The sequence below is a fragment of the Schistocerca serialis genome, chromosome 6, assembly GCF_023864345.2.
Source record: "Schistocerca serialis cubense isolate TAMUIC-IGC-003099 chromosome 6, iqSchSeri2.2, whole genome shotgun sequence".
NCBI lineage: Eukaryota > Metazoa > Arthropoda > Insecta > Orthoptera > Acrididae > Schistocerca > Schistocerca serialis.
Window position 1 is genome coordinate 338,499,343 of NC_064643.1, and position 20,691 is coordinate 338,520,033.

Here is a 20,691-nt window from a genome sequence, read left to right on the forward strand (position 1 = left end):
AAAAATAAGAGTTCACATCAGAATGGATTAAAAAGTGTTCGAATATATGGTACATTAATAAACAGAGCTAAACGCAGTGAAAAAGCAAACTGGTAAGGTAATATACACAGATGTACTAAGACACTATCTCTAATATTTACAGTACACATGAATAAAATGAGTCTTCACTCAATTTACCACAACACCCATGACTTTACCCAAAAGAGTTCATGACAATTAAATTTAATTATTCTATTCAGAGTACACAGGAATAATAATAATATTTAACACTAATAGCATTCTAAAATAAGAAATTTATTACTAGATATTTAATGGAATTGTCCCATTTCAAAATTGTAAATGGGTCTACCCATTTAGTCATATGGCCTACATGTATGAAATTCTAAGGCACAAATCTAGTACAAAACAGAATTTTATAATTGTATGAAACTGCAAATATAGTGCATATTCTCTTCCAGGCTAGGGATCACTATGCATCCATGTTCAAAGGTCTTGTCTTCTGCACTAAAAGTTAACAGTACCTGAGATTTTACCAATTTGCTTTGCTTACCAGTAGCTCCTCTTATCTTTACACTTACATTGGGCAGTTCCATAAAATTCTTACTATGCTTGATCTTGTTTCTAAATTGTTCAGATATACCACATATCAGGCTACCTGTATCAATCAAACAGTTACCTTCCCACTGATAAATCTTTAATGTAAGGACACCCAAAATCTGAATCATCCTCTCTGTTGTCAGACACTTCATGTAAAAGATCCCTTTCAGTTTCATCAAATGCTACATCCACACTGTCTTCACAAGGTTTTATCACCTTCACAGGTAACATAGCATTACTTCAGTTACTCATGTTGTCAGGTAAGGATTGAACACAGTGAATAGATTCCATCACACAACTAACATTACTTGTTACAGAAAGAACACAAAACACATTACTGTCAAAATTACACTTCCTGCTTAGATCCTCTTTCACGTCATTCCACCAACTGGAATACAAATTCTGACTAACCACAGCTAACTTATTCCAGAATGCACCTTTATCTATGTTATCATCAATCTGGTCAGAGACAAACTTCAAAAAGGTTTCACCTTTATTACCCAGGCTCTCAGATACCTCACCTTTACTGTTTGGATCATTACTCTGCATGACATTAATGAAAAAACTGTTTTGACTGGACTGGTATTCCATGCCCCTCACTTACATACAACACTTACCGTATGTATATTGTCAACATCATTTACAAATAACTCTGAAACTATATTATTCTTAAACTTCACAAATACCTGATACTCATGATCATCACATTCCTCCAAAATTATTTCAACAATGTCATTAACAATAAAGTCTCATCTCCATCAAAGTCACTTACCTCACCTTCATTAATTTGCTATAAGCCACCAGTCTCAGACTTACCAACCTCAGTTATTTCACAGCTCCCATTCACATCTACATCAAAAATACCATCTAGTTCAGATCCAATACAGTCATCACCTGATTTACATACATTAACAACATTGTTTTCCAACCAAGAGAAGATATCATTAGTACATACTACATCAAAACTCCCACTACTTTCACATTCTAGTTTGTGATTTACACCTACATCACAATAATTAAACATAGTATCCTAAAACTTTTGATCAAGATATAAATGAACAACCTGATATTCCTTTTGTTCAATTTCAGATACATGTGTTCTATCTTTAACACTGTTATAATTGTCTAATTGCAAATTTAACTTGATGGTCCTGTGCTTGTGATGTTTCCTTGCCCCAAAACTGTGAAACTCCATTGAGACAAACTGCCATTTCCTGAGTAGTTACTTCTATGATTGTTACTTCTATTAAAATGCTCTTGGTTGTCTCCATTATTCGTATCCTGCTGATGTTCAGAATTTCGCTCTCTAGTGACAAGTTGATCCTGATACCGTTATCTCTGTTTCTGTGATTACTCACGTTGTGATTTCTATCATTCTCATTAGTATGGTAGGTACTTTTTTCTGCTGCCCTATCCAGCCTGTCAACATATCATAAAAAATTTTCAAGGCAATCTTCATGTCTGTGTACTAAATTCCACTGCAATCTTTCTGATAATCTCCTTTTAAGTGCATCAGTCAAGATCGTATCATTAAACGGTTTGTCAAGATGTGCTAATTTTTTAAGTTGGTTCTTACAAAACTCTTTCAAAGTGCTCTCTCTATTCCTATGATTAGGACCATTCAAAAGTTCACTTTTGATTCTTCCCTGTTCAGCTTTCAACAAAAATGTATTAAAAAATTTTTTCTTGAAACTCTGATATGTCTCCCAATGACTTAAATTTAAATTTACCCAAGACAGAGGTTTGCCTTCAAGAAATCTTTCAACAAATTCAATTTTTTGATTGTCATTCATGCCCGGCACAAAACTATCTCTGCAGTGGTGCAGAAAATCCACTGGTTGTAAATTATCTGGTGGAAAACTTTTGACAGGAGTGTTGGACTGCACAATACCATTGTTTGCACACAGAATTTGATTCAAACAAATTTCCTAAACTGCTGAAATTTTTTGATTTAAAACAGTTATATTAGTTTGCGTATTGTTTTCTACATTTAAAATTTTTTGGTTTAAACTGGTGATATTTTGTTGGTTTTTTTCTGCTACAGCCTCCTGTTCAACTCTGAGGCCATCAACATTCTTTGATTTTTTCCCTGACTCAGCTACAAACTTATTTTCCAAAACAATAAATTTATTTTCTAAAACATCAACTTTTTCATTCATTCTTTTTAACCCTTCTGACAACCCATTTTTTAGCTCCAAAACTTGATTACTAAGTTGTTCTATCTGATCTTGTACTTTGTCCAATTTGCTATTGTTATATGTCTTCATTTCCTCATTTTTGCCAAAATTAACTGCAAAATATCAGTTTTTACTGTTTCTTTACTGACTACGATTTCACTCAGCTCAGATATGTCCTGATTGGATCCTACAGCTTTCATTTCTACCTCACTTTTGCTTTCATCCCTATTCATTTTGTTAACAAGTAAACGAATCCACAAACAAATGAACTTCACTAATAGTTTGTACTTCTCTTTCCTTTTTGATGTCCCTAGTTGTAGTTGTGAAGTCCTCTTCCCTTTCATTCAATCTGTTCTATCATTATTGGTAGTATATCATCAGTGTAAGATTTCCTTCATTGGACAGCCTTCACTTTTTGCTCCATTTGATCAAAAATTTATTCTTACATAATCTTAAAAAATTAACAAAATCAAGCACTTTCTGCAACAGACAAAACTTTGTTACTAGTCAATTAATCCCAGACAACACCCACATACTTGTAATCTGCCCCCTCCTTCGTAGTTGCAGCTATTGTCCATGATGAGCAAAGTCTTTTCTGAAGATTTGAGAGGAGTAAGATTTCAATTAAACTTTTTAGTTTACTTATCTTTTCTTGCAGAGATGGCTCCAGTTCTTCTTGTCTAGAGGTCTCATTCTTGAAGCTGAAATTCTCACATTTTAGATCCTCATGGTTGAATTGATCTAAATAATTTTGAAGAATTTCATTGCAGAATTTTTGTTTTTACATTAATTTATTTTGTCACATTTTAGTATGTCACACAATCTTTTGCAGTTTCACCCTACCAAAGCCAAAATTACATTGTTCATGCAAAATACAAAAATATGTCTGATCACATCCAAGGCATGCTTACTACTACTTCACTCTGCAGTAGTAGCATTCCAAAGGGTTTACAGTTTTTCTTGACAAATGAATTTCTATTAGTTTCAATTATTTTTTCATAAATGTATCCAGAAATGAACATAATAAACAGTACAAGATTTCATAATTAATAACAGAAATTTTAGGTATGCCAAATAATTCATAATTTCAAATGTTCCTTAAAAAAAAAAAAAAAAAAAATACTGTGCACTCAGAACTAGTATTTCTTGATTGTAACATCCAAAATAATAATTCCTATTCGTAAATTTTAGCTTGAAATATAACATAGTGTGTATAAAAATATATGAAATTTTTCAGAAAAACAACTGAGATAATACTGACCTGTCCAATATTGAAAAAAATATTGCTGGTATCGACTACTACTGTTGAGGAAAAGTAATGATAAAGGAGGATGTCTCATTACAAGATCCACTGGAATAGTTACAAGGAACTTATTTATTAAAAAACTACATCATATACAGCTCACATCTATCCATGAGAATCATTTTACTATGCCAAATTTGTGCCAAGACAGAATGACACATGACAGTGTAAGTAAATGAGAAGACATGAGTGATAATGACAAATCTGTTGCTTCAGTACACACAAATGAGAAATGTTACAAGAAAAGTAATATGTTTTGCTTCCTATGAACAGCTGCTGTTAAAAGCTTATGAATATGATTGCAATGAAAATTTTCTTGTGTTGCAGACACACATATATAATAAAAGTAAAACTAAATCCCTAGTCAACCTTTTTTATCTGTAGCATCAAAAATCAGACAGTAAAAAGTGTGATATGAAAAGTTCATATTTTTATCACTGCAATAAAAGTTTCATGCGTTGGTTCACTGTTCTGGGAGTTAGAAAATACCTCTTCTGCAGAAGTCCCATAAACCAGAGAGAGGTCCAGTGATATTCAAACTTTATCTGAAGGCTGCTGCTGCAACATTTCTCTTATACGTATTCTTTTATAAATCCAACCAAGAAGTAACTGCAGCCAGTTTGGGTATCCACAAAGATGTCCAAGGATTTCTCAAGCTTATTTCCAAATACATTTTCAAAGTTTTCCTGGCAAATGGAATATTCTATGGATGTCTACACTTCCTCTTGTGATATTTCAGCTGAAAACCTTAAAGCCAAATACAACCCAAGAAGAAGTGTTGACATTTAGGATGCTTGGATGATGATAAATTTCAGCTCTCTTATCTTGCAGTATGCATATAGAAACAGCATATACTGAAGAAATTTTTTTAATAATTCTAGTATACCTCAGTATCCATTTTCCCTTGCAGAAGTACTCCTGTTTGTTCTAATCAGTTCAGGCCACACATTCCATTTTCTTATCTGCGATAATGGAACACGCCCTGTTGTACAAGGCTGATCTCTGACCTCATTATTTCCTGCTTTCAAACATTTCATCTCCTTCATTGTTACAATGTGTAAAAATATCATATATATCTACAATTGATAATGTGTATTTGCCATTGAAACACATACTTTTAAAAGGAGTCCAATCGCTGAATGCGAACAAGCTGAACATTATGAACTGCTTTCTTAAAGTACTTTGATAACTTTTCTTATGTTTTGACCACACTTTTTATTATTTCCAAAATCACCTTAACTTTTCCAAAATCACCTTACACTACAAAATAAAACACAAAACTGGCATCAGAAGACATGAAAATATGTTACATTTCACCATCAATTACAGACATGATATAATGAGTACAATATGGCTTTCTAGCTTACCAGTGTTATGTCAGTCATATAAAATTGTTCATTAGATACATAACACTGGTAAGCTAGAAAGCCATATTCTACTCATTATATCATGTCTCTAATTGATGGTGAAATGTAACATATTTTCATATCTCCTGACACCATTTTTGTGGTGTATTTTATAGCCTTCAAAAATCAAAAGATGTTGAAATGCATAAGGTTGATTTGCACAATAAAATGTGAGGTCAAGACGTTGGAAAAGTTATTAAAATGCATCCTAATGCTCACTTAGTCTCATAGCATTTTCATGCAAATTGCAGTTTCTTTCAATACCCGTGGCTCACATTCTTTGTTGGTGTCACATTACTACCAGTTCAGTATTCTACCAACACATGTGACCACCTGTCATATAAAGGAAATTCAAATCCAGTCTTGTGCAGCCTGGTTAAGCATTAATTTGGTATAGCTGTCATATACAATGTGTAGGTATAAAATAGAGTACAGAGTAAGTTCAAATGTGCCAAAGATGAATGAGCAATAGCTGTGAATTGTGAAGCCTTCTCAGTTGAATGCAGCATCTCTGCTGTCTGTAGACAAACACAGTGGCTGTGACCTCTGTATGTGTAAGAGCTGTTATCTTATTTTGTCAGAAAAATTACAAATGTAATGGCAGTGCCATGAATGGATGTGGTGTTTTACAAGCAACTTGGAGAAACTGCTCTTAAAAGCTATGTTTTACTCAAATAAGAATAACATGAAGACTGTTTATAACAAACATGAGTTTTTGAATGGTTCAAGAGTTTCCAAGATGGCTGAGAAGATTCTGAAGATGACTAATGCTCTGGACATCCTTCAACACCAAAAACAGATGGAAGTACTGAAAAAGTAGGTAATCTGATTTGACCTGACCATCAGTTAAGTATTTCATTGATTGCTGAAACTGTAGGATTTGAAAAGAATGTGTTAGGCAAATTTTACGCAACCAATTTAACATGAGAAAAGTGTATGTGAAACTGGTACTGAACATTCTCATGATCAAACAAAAAGAAGCTTGTGAAAACATCTGTGCTGACACTTTGAATACCATTGAAAATGATCCTGATTTCTTGGAAAGAGTGATAACATGACAGATCTTGGTTTTTCGCTTATGATCCAAAAACTAGGTGCCAATCCATGCATTGGTAGGGCCCAGCTTCACAAAGAGTAAAAAAAGCTTGAATAAGCAAATCAAGAGTCAAAGCACTGATGACTTTTTTTAGTATTCGTGGAATGGTGTATCTTCACTGGGTCTCTGATGGTTAAACTATTAATCAACATTACTAACTTAAGGTTCTTGCTCAATTCCATGAGAAAAAAAGGAAAAAAAATTTCTCAAACTGTGGATGAGCAAGTCATGGGTTCTGCATCAAGACAACGCACCAGTTCATACTGCTAAGAGATTCCTAGTGAAGTGCGGCATCCCAACGTTAGACCAGCCAACTATGTCATCTGGCTAGCACCATGTGACCTTTAACCTCCTCCCCCCCCCCCCCCCCCAGATCACATCTGCATTAAAAAGAACAAGATTTCAGTCTGTTGAAGCAATGAAAGAAAAAAGAAAAAAATTGTACACTTCTTCAAGGAGCTCATAGATTATCACTTCTATCACTGTTTACATTAATGAAAAATTCACATGGAGCATTGTAGGGATAGAGGAGAGAAGTATATTGAGGGTGACAATAACTAAAAATATATTTTTCTGAAATAAAAAGCATATTCTATAAGTAGTAAAAGTAATATGAATTGTCTTTCTTCCAGGTTCTGCCTATGGTCCTAATATTCGCCATTGGCTGAGGCCTACAGATAAACCTGCAGACATAGGACACAGTTTTGTAGCAATTAACCCCAACTGCTTTGCTCCAGATTTTGGATGCCGTATGCAAGACCTGATAACATACCTCAGAAATTTGAAACCAGTAAGTAGAAGAAAGCTATTCTCAAGTCAATCAGAATTCTAAAATATATTTTACAAGTAATCATTTTTAGTAACATTTATTTGCAAACTCACAGTATCAACCAGGTAATCATTTATCTATCTCTCAATATGCAAATGAAACAGGCAAGAAAGTCAATAGCATTGGTTGAATGTATCCTCCATCATGCACTGTATAGCAGCTTTAGGAATATACAGGATGAAGAAAAATGTCACACTTGGAGGTTGATATGCAATTCCTGATCCAGATTCAAGACAAAAATTTATCTACAAAAGTCAGATTGGGCGCATTTTGGAAACACATGTATGGAAACAAGGAGCTGGCAAGACTTACATATGGCGGAGGGTATCGGAATGTACAGAGGAAAGTGTATCAGCCCATACTGCCTCACGAGCTGTCATAGCTCCCTTTGTAGACTGCTGTTACATCAAATCCACATCCACCATAGAACTATGGTTCAAATCATCATGAGATTTCCTTTTTATTTTTCAGACATCTTCTCCCTAGTTCTCAGCTTTTATAAGCAGGACATCATTTTTTTCTCATAAAATAGCATATCACATCACAGTGGCATTCTTTAAACTGCCTACTAACAGCACAGTCTTGTCAAGTTCATGTAGGACAGCTTCCCTATTGTGCACACAAATGATGAATACCTCAATGTGGTTTTGGTGCTGGGTGTATCTGATAACAAAGCTACTGCTATTGCTCATGTTTACCCTCAAAGACAATCATTCCAGTAAGAATATTTTTTGTCACCTGGAGCAACATATTTGGGAAGCTGTAATCTTTGTTCATAAGCCATGGACAGAGGTCATCCAAAGACTAGACATACAGCACAAACAGCAGCACCTTTGGTAAACTGTTACCTTTGTTCACAAGTAGGGATAGAGGTCATCCAAAGACTAGATGTACTCCACGAACAGAGGACACAATTCTTGAAACTGTTCACCAACCACCTTGGTGATTTACCCATGATATTGCAATGCAGTTCTAGATATCTGAAGGCCTAGTTGTTGAAGTATTATGCAATGAAGAATAGCATCCATATCATTATACATTATCTCAGTACCAGTGGCCAAAAGAACACCTTAGACAAGAAGAGTTTTGTAAATGGGTTTTGCACCAAGTGTAAAATAATGAACATTTTATAAAAACATAATACGGACTGATGATCTAGCTTCACTCATGAAAGTATTTTCAACATCCTCAACAGCCATTCCTGGTCAGAATACAACCCATATGCCACCTGCGAATGTAGCTTTCAGGCATACTTTGGCACTGACCTGTGGGCTGGAATCCTGGAAGGAGTGCATTTGGGCACTTACCTATTGCTGGACAAGAAGAGTGCGTCACTCTATCATATGTTTCTTTGCAATACTTTGCCTGACACATTAGAAAATGTTCCACTTGGTGTTTGGTGACAGCTATGGTTTCAACATGATAGTGCACTGTCACACTTTGGAATGACTGTGTAAACAACTGTTTAAATGAAGCTTTTCCAGGGAAATGGATTGGTCTTGGAGGTCCAATGATCTGGCCTCCACATTCCCCGGTCCTTAATCCACTAGATTTTTATTTGTGAGGACACTTAAAGGAACAAGAAGATAGTCCACCACCCATGGGTGTACAGAATCTAATAGCTTGTGCGCATGCAGCATTGGCAATCTTGGATGGAGGTGTGCTGTGTAGGATCCAGAAATGTAGGACCCAGTGAGTGGTGAAGTGTTTACAAATGCATGGTGGTTGCTTTGAACATTTCCTATTAAGTGAGTACTGCGTGTACATGTAAGAACCAGCTCAGTGAAAATATGCCTGGATGTAAATTGCACAGAACGAAAATATTGTGTGTAGCATGATGCACAGTCTACTATAGTCTATCTACTGTGTTTTTGTACCTCATCGGATACGGATGATGTTGTATCCATTACACACAAAATAAAGTGGCCATTTATGTCTGTAAGAGTTTCATGGTATATCTCAACGTTTAAATAAAGGTCACAATGATATAAAGAAATACACAAGATATCACATTGTGAGGGTGTGAATTGCGAATTGTATACAATTTGATGCTTTAACTAAAAAAAAAAAAGTTTGACATGAATGTGACTCAAACATCGGCAAGCTAGCATATCCTTGCCCCATAGCATTTCCTTGTCTCACTGAGCTAATGGGGCTGCTACCTGTTCTTGGCCATGTTGTGTGTGGTTACAGCCTTGCCAGAGACCTTTTTTTCTAAAAAAAATTCACATTTCTATTAAACCTTTTGGTATGACTAGCTTTTTCTAGATACTGTTTGTCTTGAATTGAGACGAGGAGTTGCATGCCGACTGCCAAGTGTGGCATTTTTTCTTCGCCCTATATAAGTAGCTATAGATGGATATGTGTGAATGATTTGATTATGGCTAGCAGTTTTTCAACACATCTTCCAAAATACATATGAAGTGCTATGCAGCAGCATACTGTAATGGAGTGCAATGTTCCCCTTTCCTTTGCATCACTCAGTGTCACATGTCTTGAGGTCACATAATTTGATTTGATAAATTAACTGAGGAACCTGGCACCTGCAAAATTGCTAAATATGTGTTGCAGATGGATATGCAAGAGGTGTTTAACAAGTAATGCACCACATTTGTCTTCTGAAAGCAGGTTGCATTTATTCAGGATTCCATTGCACCACATTATTCTTCAATCTTTTGGCTAAAACCCTATTTTCAACATGATCTCCATTCAATGTGACAGCCTTGCACTGTGAAGTTGTAGCAATTAAATTAAAATTCTTGTCTGTTGTATACTTTATCTTAGCACTGTATTATATATAAAAACAAAGATGAGGTGACTTACCGAACAAAAGCGCTGGCAGGTCGATAGACACACAAACAAACACAAACATACACACAAAATTCAAGCTTTCGCAACAAACTGTTGCCTCATTTTTGTTTTTATATATAATTTTTCCCACGTGGAATACCTCATCTTTGTTTTTATATATAATTTTTCCCACGTGGAATACCTCATCTTTGTTTTTATATATAATTTTTCCCACGTGGAATGTTTCCTTCCATTATATTGTTATCTTAGTACTGTGTAGATCACCAAATGGAAATTTTGAATTATTCCTTAATTCCCTTAATACAGTATTATGTAAATTAATGTCCAAGCAAGAACATATAAATGTTATATTATTAGGGGTTAGTCATGTCAACACATTACAAGATTCCCAAGAACGCAATTGCTTCAAAGACCGTGTCTATTCATATGGCAGAATAGATCTGTTGGGAGACAGACCTACTAGAATCACTCCAACTAGTATAAGCTCTATAGACCATGTTATTAATAATTGTGAAAATATTGCCACAGCTGCTATTGTAAATGGTCACATCTCTGACCATCTAGGCCAACTATTAGTGCTAAAAGGAGATCCTTGTATAAAACCAAAGAAAATTTATGAATACAAAAGAAATCTCTCTGTTATCACCATTGCCAAACTGAGAGAGAGCCTTGGTCACAAATCTTGGCACCTAGTATTTCAAGCTGAAGGAGTGAATAATAAATGGGATGCCTTTCTAGAAACATTATCTTATAATCTAAATAATACTATTCCCATCAGAAAGATAAATATTAATAAGAATAAGGCAAGACAGTCAAGACACGTGGAATTTGATAATTCTACCAAAGAACTGAAAGAAAAAATGGAAGAAATGTATATGATACAAAGAGAGACCAAAAACAATGAGCACAGGGATAAATACGAGCAATACAAGTACCAGTTTTGCAAGCAAGTCAAAAGATCGAAGGCTGAAAAGATTAACTCGAAAACACAAAATTCATGTTGTATCTCCAAGACCAGCTGGTCAATAGTAAATGAAATAAGAGACAGTAAAACAAAACTAAAAGGTAATATCAACATACAGATATCTAATAACAATATTCATGTCACCAATCCTCAAGAGATCAGTAACATTTTTAATGAATATTTCATAGATATCATAGAATCTGACTTTTGTACCACAGATAAAGTAAAGTACCTGTTGGATGAGAATAGAAGCTTTCGAAATGTGGTGCTACAGAAGAATGCTGAAGATAAGGTGGGTAGATCACGTAACTAATGAGGAGGTATTGTATAGGATTGGGGAGAAGAGAAGTTTGTGGCACAACTTGACTAGAAGAAGGGATTGGTTGGTAGGACATGTTTTGAGGCATCAAGGGATCACAAATTTAGCATTGGAGGGCAGCGTGGAGGGTAAAAATCGTAGAGGAAGACCAAGAGATGAATACACTAAGCAGATTCAGAAGGATGTAGGTTGCAGTAGGTACTGGGAGATAAAGAAGCTTGCACAGGATAGAGTAGCGTGGAGAGCTGCATCAAACCAGTCTCAGGACTGAAGACCACAACAACAACAACCTGTTGGATGTCTTGCTGAGGACAATTCTGAAGCCAATAAACTCCATGAACTTGAAATCAAGTATATTTTGCAGCTCATCAGAGAATGTAAAAACAAAAAAACCACTGGCTGGGATGAAGTTTCTCTATTTTTACTTAAACAGGGTGAAAACAAGCTAGCATATCCTTTGGTGCATCTAATAAATAGTGTCTTAAAAGAAGGAATGTTCCCTGACATACTAAAATTAGCCATTGTTAAACCTCTCTACAAAAAAGGTGATAAACAACTAGTAGAAAATTACAGACCACTCGCTTTAACTTCTTTTTTTAGCAAGTTAATTTAAAAAATAATTCTGAAATATATGTTAGAGCATTATAATAAGCACAACATCCTGGGAGATTTTCAGCATGGTTTCAGAAGTGGTTGTAGCACCATGACTGCAACTCTTCAATTTATGCTGAAAGCTCTTGACAAAATTGATGAAGGCTTGCAAGTAGCTGGAGTTTTCCTAGACCTATCAAAGGCTTTTGATAGGGTTGATCATAAGGTACTTCTGTCAAAAATGGCCAGGGATGGCATAAGTGGAAAACTATTGCACCTCATCACATCATATTTAAAAAACAGAAGACAGTGTACCTCAATCTCACACAATAATGGAGAAACATTAAAAAGTTATACATCAAGAGTCAGGAATATTAAATTTGGTGTGCCTCTGGGATCGATAATTGGTCCCTTCCTTTTTACTTGTTACGTTAATGACTTCCCAAAGACAGTAAAAAATGATACCTTCATTACAATGTTTGCAGATGACACTTCAGGCCTTTGTTGGGGAAATGATATTCTTAATCTCGACATAGAGGTAAAAAAATTTATAGATATAGCAAAGGAAAAGTTTGAAAATGACTAAAAATCAACTTACAATAAACAAATATAACCCCCTTCAGTGTTGGTGATTTGCAAACTGGTATTGATTCTCAAGATAGTAATATTTTAGGTGAAATCTGCAGTGAGTGTAAATTCCTAGGTATATGTATAGATAGCAAACAACTATGGACACTGTATGTGCAATGCTATCATCTAGCCTATATGTTTTAAGAAGAATAGCTTTATACGTCAGTAGTAAAACAATTAGGATGATGTATTTTGGTTTAATACATCCATTTCTAGCATCATCCATTTCTAGCATATGATCTTTCACTGTGAGGCAGGGCTTTCAAATCTCATGTAGACCGAGTATTTAAACTCCAGAAAAGAGCCTTGAGAATATTAGACAAAAAAGATGCCAAAACAAAATGTAAGGGATTGTTTATAGAATTTAAAATTCTGACTATCTATTCTATGTATATGTTTGAAACTGTAGAAGATAAGAAATATACATATCGTAATGCAGAAATTCATAATCACAATACTAGACATGTACAAAATTACCATATGATACACAGAAGACAGAATAAAACAGCAAACAGTCCATATATTAATGGAGCAAAATACTTCCATGCACTGCCAAATGAACTGAAGGTAATAACTGGAGAGACATTCAAAAAACATCTAAAATCATGGCTCATTGAGCAGTGTTTCTATAGCCTACTGTAGAAACTAAAATCTAAGTATTATTTTGTCACATAATTTGGAGTACGTTCTTAAGTTCCTATTATGAAGTAAAATTAGATTGTATACTGTTGTATTGTACTACCAACTGCTATGCATGTAATTACATGTTTCACGCAAATAAATTACAAATTACCTTACTGGGATGGCCTGTATGCTTGCATGGTTCTACTCTACTGGTTCACATAAGGGACAGCATGTTGCTGCATCAATGACCTCCCCATCGTTCATGTACTGCTTCCCATGGAATGCACTCTTCATCGGGCCAAACTGATGGAAGTCATTAGCTGCGAGATATGGGCTGTAGGGTGGATGAGGAAGAAGCTGCATCAGTGACCTCCACATCATTCATGTACTGCTTCCCATGGAGTGCACTATTCATTGGGCCAAACTGATGGAAGTCGTAAGGTGTGAGATGTGGGCTGTAGGGTGGATGAGTAAGAAGCTGCATCAATGACCTCCATGTCATTCATGTACTGCTTCCCATGGAGTGCACTCTTCATTGGCCCAAACTGATGGAAGACATAAGGTGCAAGATTTGGGCTGTAGGGTGGATGAGGAAGAACAGTCCAATGAAGTTTTGTGGATTCCTCTCAGCTGCATAGATTTGTGTGAGGTCTTGCATTATCACGGAGGAGGAGCAGTTCATTTGCAGTTTTGTGACAACAAACACACCAAAGTCATTTCTTCAATTTCTTGAAGGTAGCAAAATACACTTCAGAATTGATCATTGTACTAAGAGGGAGGACATCAAACAGAGTAACCCCTTCAGAATCCCAGAAGACTGCTGTCATGACTTTACCATCTGAAGTCGTGGCTTTGAACTTTTTCTTCAGAAGAGAGGTGGTGTGGTGCCACACCATGGATTGCCCTTTTATTTCTGGTTGAAAGTGATGAACCCACGTTTCATGGCCTGTGAAGATGTTCGATAAAGAGTTGTCATGATCAGCCACATAATGCAGAAGCAATTTCACACAGACGTGTGAAATCTTGCTCTTTATCGTCTTCTGTTAGGCAATAAGGAATCCCACAGCCACACACCTTTGAGTACTTCAACTGGTGGACAAGAGAGACATCCAGCTGAGTAGTATGGTGTTTGATTGTGATGCATCAATTGCTTCGAAGGAGAGTGTCTGCATCTTCCAACATTGTGGGAGTCACATCTGTGTGGGGTCAGCTACCATGCAGGAGATCGGACAACAGGTATCTGTGACCTTGTTTCAGTGATGACAGAAGTCTTACCCAATGATTCACCATGCTTTTGTTGACTGCCTGGTCTCCATAGACATCCTGCAAGTGCCTATGAATACCTGTGAAGCTCTGGTTTTTTGCCAAAAGAAACTCAATAATAGCTCTCCGCTTGGAATGCACCTACATTACAGATATCATTCTGAAGGCTACGTATAGCACCACCATCTATGAGAACTTCATGAAACTATGAGGGCTGAAGCAGGTTGTTGTTACTGTTGTTTCTGTTGTGGTCTTCAGTCCAGGGACTGGTTTGATGCGGTTCTCCACACTACTCTATCCTGTGCAAGCTTCTTCATCTCCCAGTACCTACTGCAACTTACGTCCTTCTGAATCCGTTTAGTGTATTCATCTCTTGGTCTCCCTCTACAATTTTTACCCTCCTCGCTGCCCTCCAATACTAAATTGGTGATCTCTTGATGCCTCAGAACATGTCCTGCCAATCGATCCCTTCTTCTAGTCAAGCTGTGCCACAAAATCCTTTTCTCCCTAATTCTATTCAATACCTCCTCATTAGTTATGTGATCTACCCATCTAATCTTCAGCATTCTTCTGTAGCACCACATTTTGAAAGCTTCTATTCTCTTCTTGTCTAAACTATTTAGTGTCCTTGTTTCACTTCCGTACATGGCTACACTCCATAATTCATATGGTCAACATTGCCTCCCGTTTTGCAACATTTCTATGGAATCCAAACTGACCTTCCCTGAAGTAGGCTTCTACCAGTTTTTCCATTAATTTGTAAGGAATTTATGGTAGTATTTTGCCGCCGTGACTTATTAAACTGATAATTCGGTAATTTTCACATCTGTCAACACCTGCTTTCTTCGGGAAGCAGGAATATTCTACAGTATCCCACAGCAATTTTCCCATTTTTTAAACTGACATGGGTGTGAAAAGTGTGTTGTATTACATTCCAAACCCCCCCCCCCCCCCCTGCTGTACAGCTCCTGCTCCCCCCTCTCTTTGTCCATTTCCCTTTCTCCTGCTCTCTCTACGGATTACCTCCTCCTCTCTATCCGTCTGCTCCCTACCTCTCCATCTCCTCCTCACAGCTTTCTCCATCCCTATCTTCCTTACCCCCCCCCCCCCCCCCCCCCCCGCACCTTTTGCCCCATTTCCTCCCCTTGGTTAGAGACTGAAGTCACTTAAAATGAATAGGTAACCTGATTGGGATCATTGATATATGAGGTATAAGAGAGACCTTTCCAGCTGTTGGATCTTTGTGGATACTGGCGTCAATGACAGTACTTCATATAGTTTTAATCTTCAGATTGGTAAGATTACAAAGCTTCAGACAATTCAGATTAAGTAGTAGTATTCTAATCATATGCTGACAAGCAATAAATATAACTTGTTTTCCATAAAACTGATATCAAGGAAGAAAATGAAACGGAACATTGTTTTGTGTACAATTGTTTAAAATTATATAAAAGGAGAAAGAATAAATGTGTGAGGAACAATCTGGCTAATCGTTTTCATGCTTTGTTACCATAGTTAAAATTAACTGTGAGAAAGGAAAGTAAACTGCTCATTTTCACCACACAGCATAGCATTCTCTTTCTTACAGTTGGTTTTTACAGAAAACCTGTACATTCTCATTTAAATAAAATATTTAGCCTATGTCTGTCTGAATGTTTTTTATATAATACAAATTTGAAGTAAATCAGCCTAGAACTTTATGAGATTACTGCTAACAGCATTTCCTCTTTATATATAGGGTGAACATTAATAGAACCAACAAACTGCGTGGCTGGATCCCTAACTGGAAATAGAGAAAAAAAGGTCCTGTGAACATGTGTCTGGAAATGGACTTTGTATGTGCAACAGCAACAAATTGCCTCAGAACACAGTGTAGAGTTGCATCACATCCATGTCACAACAGATGTTCAATTGGCCTCTGTGGGATAGCAGGTGACAGGGATAGTAGCTGTAGTGATACAGTATACACATAATAGTAATTTGGCTTACACCATGTTGGTGGACCACTTGCCTGGAGCTTGTACAAAGGTTTGTCTCAATACCCTGTAGAACCAACTCTGTTGTATGCACAGTCAACCACCACTCCCTGCCTTTTCTTCTGTTTGGAAGGACCCACGATTACATAAATGCACAAAAAGGACCTGAAATGTTGCATGATGCGATTGATGTCTGTGAGGGTACTTGTTTTGGTATAGCCATGCTGCCTCTTGACTATTTCCATCTGCTTGGCTGTACACAAACACCATCTCAGCTTGCTCCCGATATGAATACCAGACCATTCAGATGCTTACAGTATGCTGGGTCAATCACACAGCCTGCAACACACTACTAACACATGGCACATGGCCAAAGGAACTGTCATTCATCAGTGCCATCCACCGTGGCAACAATGCATTTCCAGACACATGTTCATAGGAGCTTTTTTCCTCACATTACAGTCAGAATCAGTCCCTGCAGTTTGTCAGTTTTATTAATCTTCACCCTACATAATATAGACATGTATACATTTTATACATTTTATATTAAAAATATGTAGCCTGTATCTGTCTGAATGTTTATTCCACATTATATATTATATAGAGATTTTTATATTAAAAATATGTAGCCTATGTGTGTCCAAATGTTTATTACATTAAAAAATAATAATTTGAAGTAAATTGGTCAAGAGTTTTCAAGTTTCCTAACAATGCTTCACTATAATACAATTATCTATATTTTTATATTATGTTCATTAAAATATATATTGCCTATGTCCATCGACATGTTTATTAGTGAATTGTGTAAAAATTATAAATAAATTGGCCAAGAACGTTTTGATATTTTTGCTAAGAATGTTTCCCCCTTACATATATACTGTATATTAATAACATAATTAGCATCTGTCTGTCCAAACATTTATTTAAACATCATGTAAAAATTTGAAGTAAAATCAAGTACTTTTTGAGAGTTTTGGTAACGGCATTAAAGAAGACTTGATTCAGCGTAGTAGTATAGATACTGCTTGTCAATGATAGGCAGATGATTCATGTGGTGTTGTTGGAAATGGCAGGAGGCATGCTACACATCTGCATCAGACTGTCACTGGGGGAGGGGTGGGGTGGGAGGGTTTAAAGTTAGTGACTACAGGGGAGAGCCAGCTGCTCTTAGTAGTGTTGCCACCATTACTGTTAACAACATAACACCATGTACAGTAATACTTCACATTGCATGTTGACAGCATTTGGAGACAAATGAACATTTTTCATCTAGTTTTGATTTCCTCTGCTACATGCAACACCAGTAAAATCTTCAAGTTATTGTGACCACACAATAAGCTGGAAACTGACTGTAGAAAAGATAGTGTCAAATGATGTACACTACATGGCAGTTGAATTTAAGTGGCTTCTACTAATTTATTAACTCTATAACAATTTTGATGGACAATTCCAGTCTTGCTGTCACTGTTCATATAGGTAAGGGTACCTCTCCCTCATTCACATGTTCAGATGATAATAATCCAGTCATAATTCAGTGACACACTATTTGTTGGATATCACAGTGGACATTTTACTGTTGTGTAGAAAGTTGGCAACATATTTCATATATCCAGTAAGTCAGATTTTATGGAATAGTTACACTTAAGATGTTACGTGTTTACTACTGTGTACAAGATTTTAAGATACAAAGATTTTATCAGTACATGGTTAGTAGCCAGTTGCATACTTTGACATGAGATATTAACATTGAGACTGGACCTTACAGACTTTGAAACAAACCAACATAAAGAAACTACATGAGAACTTTCTGGTCACAGACTACATAGAGGTTAAGATGTCTGATAGCACAGCCAGGATTGGTAATTTTGGAGTCTAGTGGGCTATTTATAAACTGGCATACAGATATTTGTTAATCTCAGAAACTACACAATGTTTTGAAAATTGACTGGGATAGATCTTGCTTTTTTATAGGACTATAAGACTTAACTGTTTCCTAGTTTATGAAAAATGTTTAAGGTTAGAAAAGTATACAGCACCATCTTACACTTCCGCATTGGAAATGCCCTACATAGGAGTCTGACATCCACATTGAAAATGATTTTACATAATGGTAAATGATTGAAAATATTAATTTGTGGCTTAATTAATTACTGAGTGGTGTGAACTCATTTGTAAAAAATAAAGCAACAGTGGAAACTATGATGGTCTGAACTTTCAGCCTGTAGATGTGTGTGACCTGCTATTGCACCTGCTTATTTCTTTGAGGGTTCTGTGATAGATGATAGAAGAGGGACCAACACAGCCACAAATCCACTACAGAATCTGATAGGGATTCCATAGGACCCTGAAGTTTTGTTCAATTTTAATTATTTCAGTTGTTTCTCAACACCATTGACACTAATACTTATTTCACTCATCTTTTTAGTGGTACAAGGATTAAATTGGGGCAGTTCTCCTAGGCTTTCCTCTGTAAAGGAGTAATTGCTATCCTCAGACTTAGTTCATGTCTCCTTTGCTAGGGACTGGACACTAATTTTAGTATCACTAACAGCCTCTACATACAATCAGAACTTCCTTGAGTTCCACTAAAGATCATTTGACAATATCATTGAAGGCATTACACATCATGCACTGCTCTCTTGACAGCATTTCATCCAGCACCTCGCTATCTATAGCCCTATACTTTGTTTTACACCTATTATGCAGCAATCTCTGTTTCTCTAGAAGTTTTTTTATAGTAATTGTATACAATGGAGGGTCCCTCTTATTATGAACTGTTCTAATGGGTACATATCCATCCATTGCATGTTCAACTGTTATTTTAAACTTGAGCCATAGTTTCTCTGCATGCTCCTGACCTGTGCTGAAACTTTCAAGTTCCTCACTGAAATATGACACTACTGGCATTTTATCTAGTTTACGGAACATGCAAAATCAAACATTGGAAAATCCAAGATGGAATAATAACAATATTATGAGAAGGATAGATTGCTACTCACCTTATAGAAGAGCTGTTGAGCTGTGAACAGCCAAAATAAAAAGACAGTTAGACAAGTTAGTTTTCAGCCAAAAGACCTTCTTCTGAATTAGACAACACACACACACACACACACACACACACACACACACACACACACACACACACACACACACTTGCAAATGTAACTCACACACATATGACCACTGTCTCTGCCTGCTGATGGCAGACTGTCAGCAATAGCGCATTATGGGAGAAGCAGTCTGAGTGGTGGGGCTAAGGAGGAGGCTGGAGTGGAAAGGAGGAGGGATAGCAGGTTAGGGGTGGGAGTGGGGGACAGTAAAGTGCTACTTGTTGGAGCATACAGGGATGAGGTGGGGAAAGGGTAGGGCAGCTAGGTGCTGTTATGAGGTAAGACAAAGGGGTCAGTTGCAGGAGGGGGGGAGGAGAGAAGTAAACAGATTGTGAATGCATTGTGCATTGGTGGAATAGAAGGGTGCGTAGTGTTGGTGTGGAAACAGGAAAGGAAATAGGTGGGTGAAGGACTGTGACTAACAAATGCTGAGGCCAGGAGGGTTACAGGAATGTATGATATATTGCAGGAAGAGTTCCCACTCACATAATTCAGAAAAGCTGCTGTTGACAGGAAGGATGCAGATCGCACAGCTGTGAAGCAGTCATTGAAATGAAGAACATTGTGTTGGGCAGCCTGTTCAGCAGCTGGTTGGTCTAGCTGGTTCTGGGGCACAGATTGTTGGTGGCCATTCATGCAGACAGACAGCCTGTTGGCTGTCATCCCCACATTGATCACAGCACAGCAGTTGTCACTTAGCCTGTAGATCACATGACTGGTTTTACAAATAGCCTTGTGTCTGGTGGGATAGGTGATGCTTCTGACCAGACTGGAGTAGGCGATGGTGGGAGGATGTATGGGAAAGGTGTTGCATTTAGGTATATTATTGGGATATGAGCCATGAGGCAAGGGATTGAGAGCAGCTGTAGAGTAGAGAAGGACAAGGATACTGTGATGGTTCAGTGGGTGGCAGAATATGACAGTGGGACAGAATGGGAAGGGTAGTGTGTATGACAATCCTCATTTCAGAGCATGACAAGAGATAGTAGAAACCC

General features: G+C 36.8%; 1 protein-coding gene across 1 annotated transcript in view; it reads left to right on the forward strand.

Annotated features, from left to right (window-relative positions):
- LOC126484859 (uncharacterized oxidoreductase YjmC-like) overlaps positions 1 to 20,691 on the forward strand; it is a 219,710-nt gene that overhangs the window by 154,052 nt on the left and 44,967 nt on the right. The window contains exon 7 of the mRNA XM_050108455.1: positions 7,212 to 7,369. Within this exon, the coding sequence (XP_049964412.1) occupies positions 7,212 to 7,369 (158 nt within the window). The remainder of the gene's footprint in view (positions 1 to 7,211; positions 7,370 to 20,691) is intronic.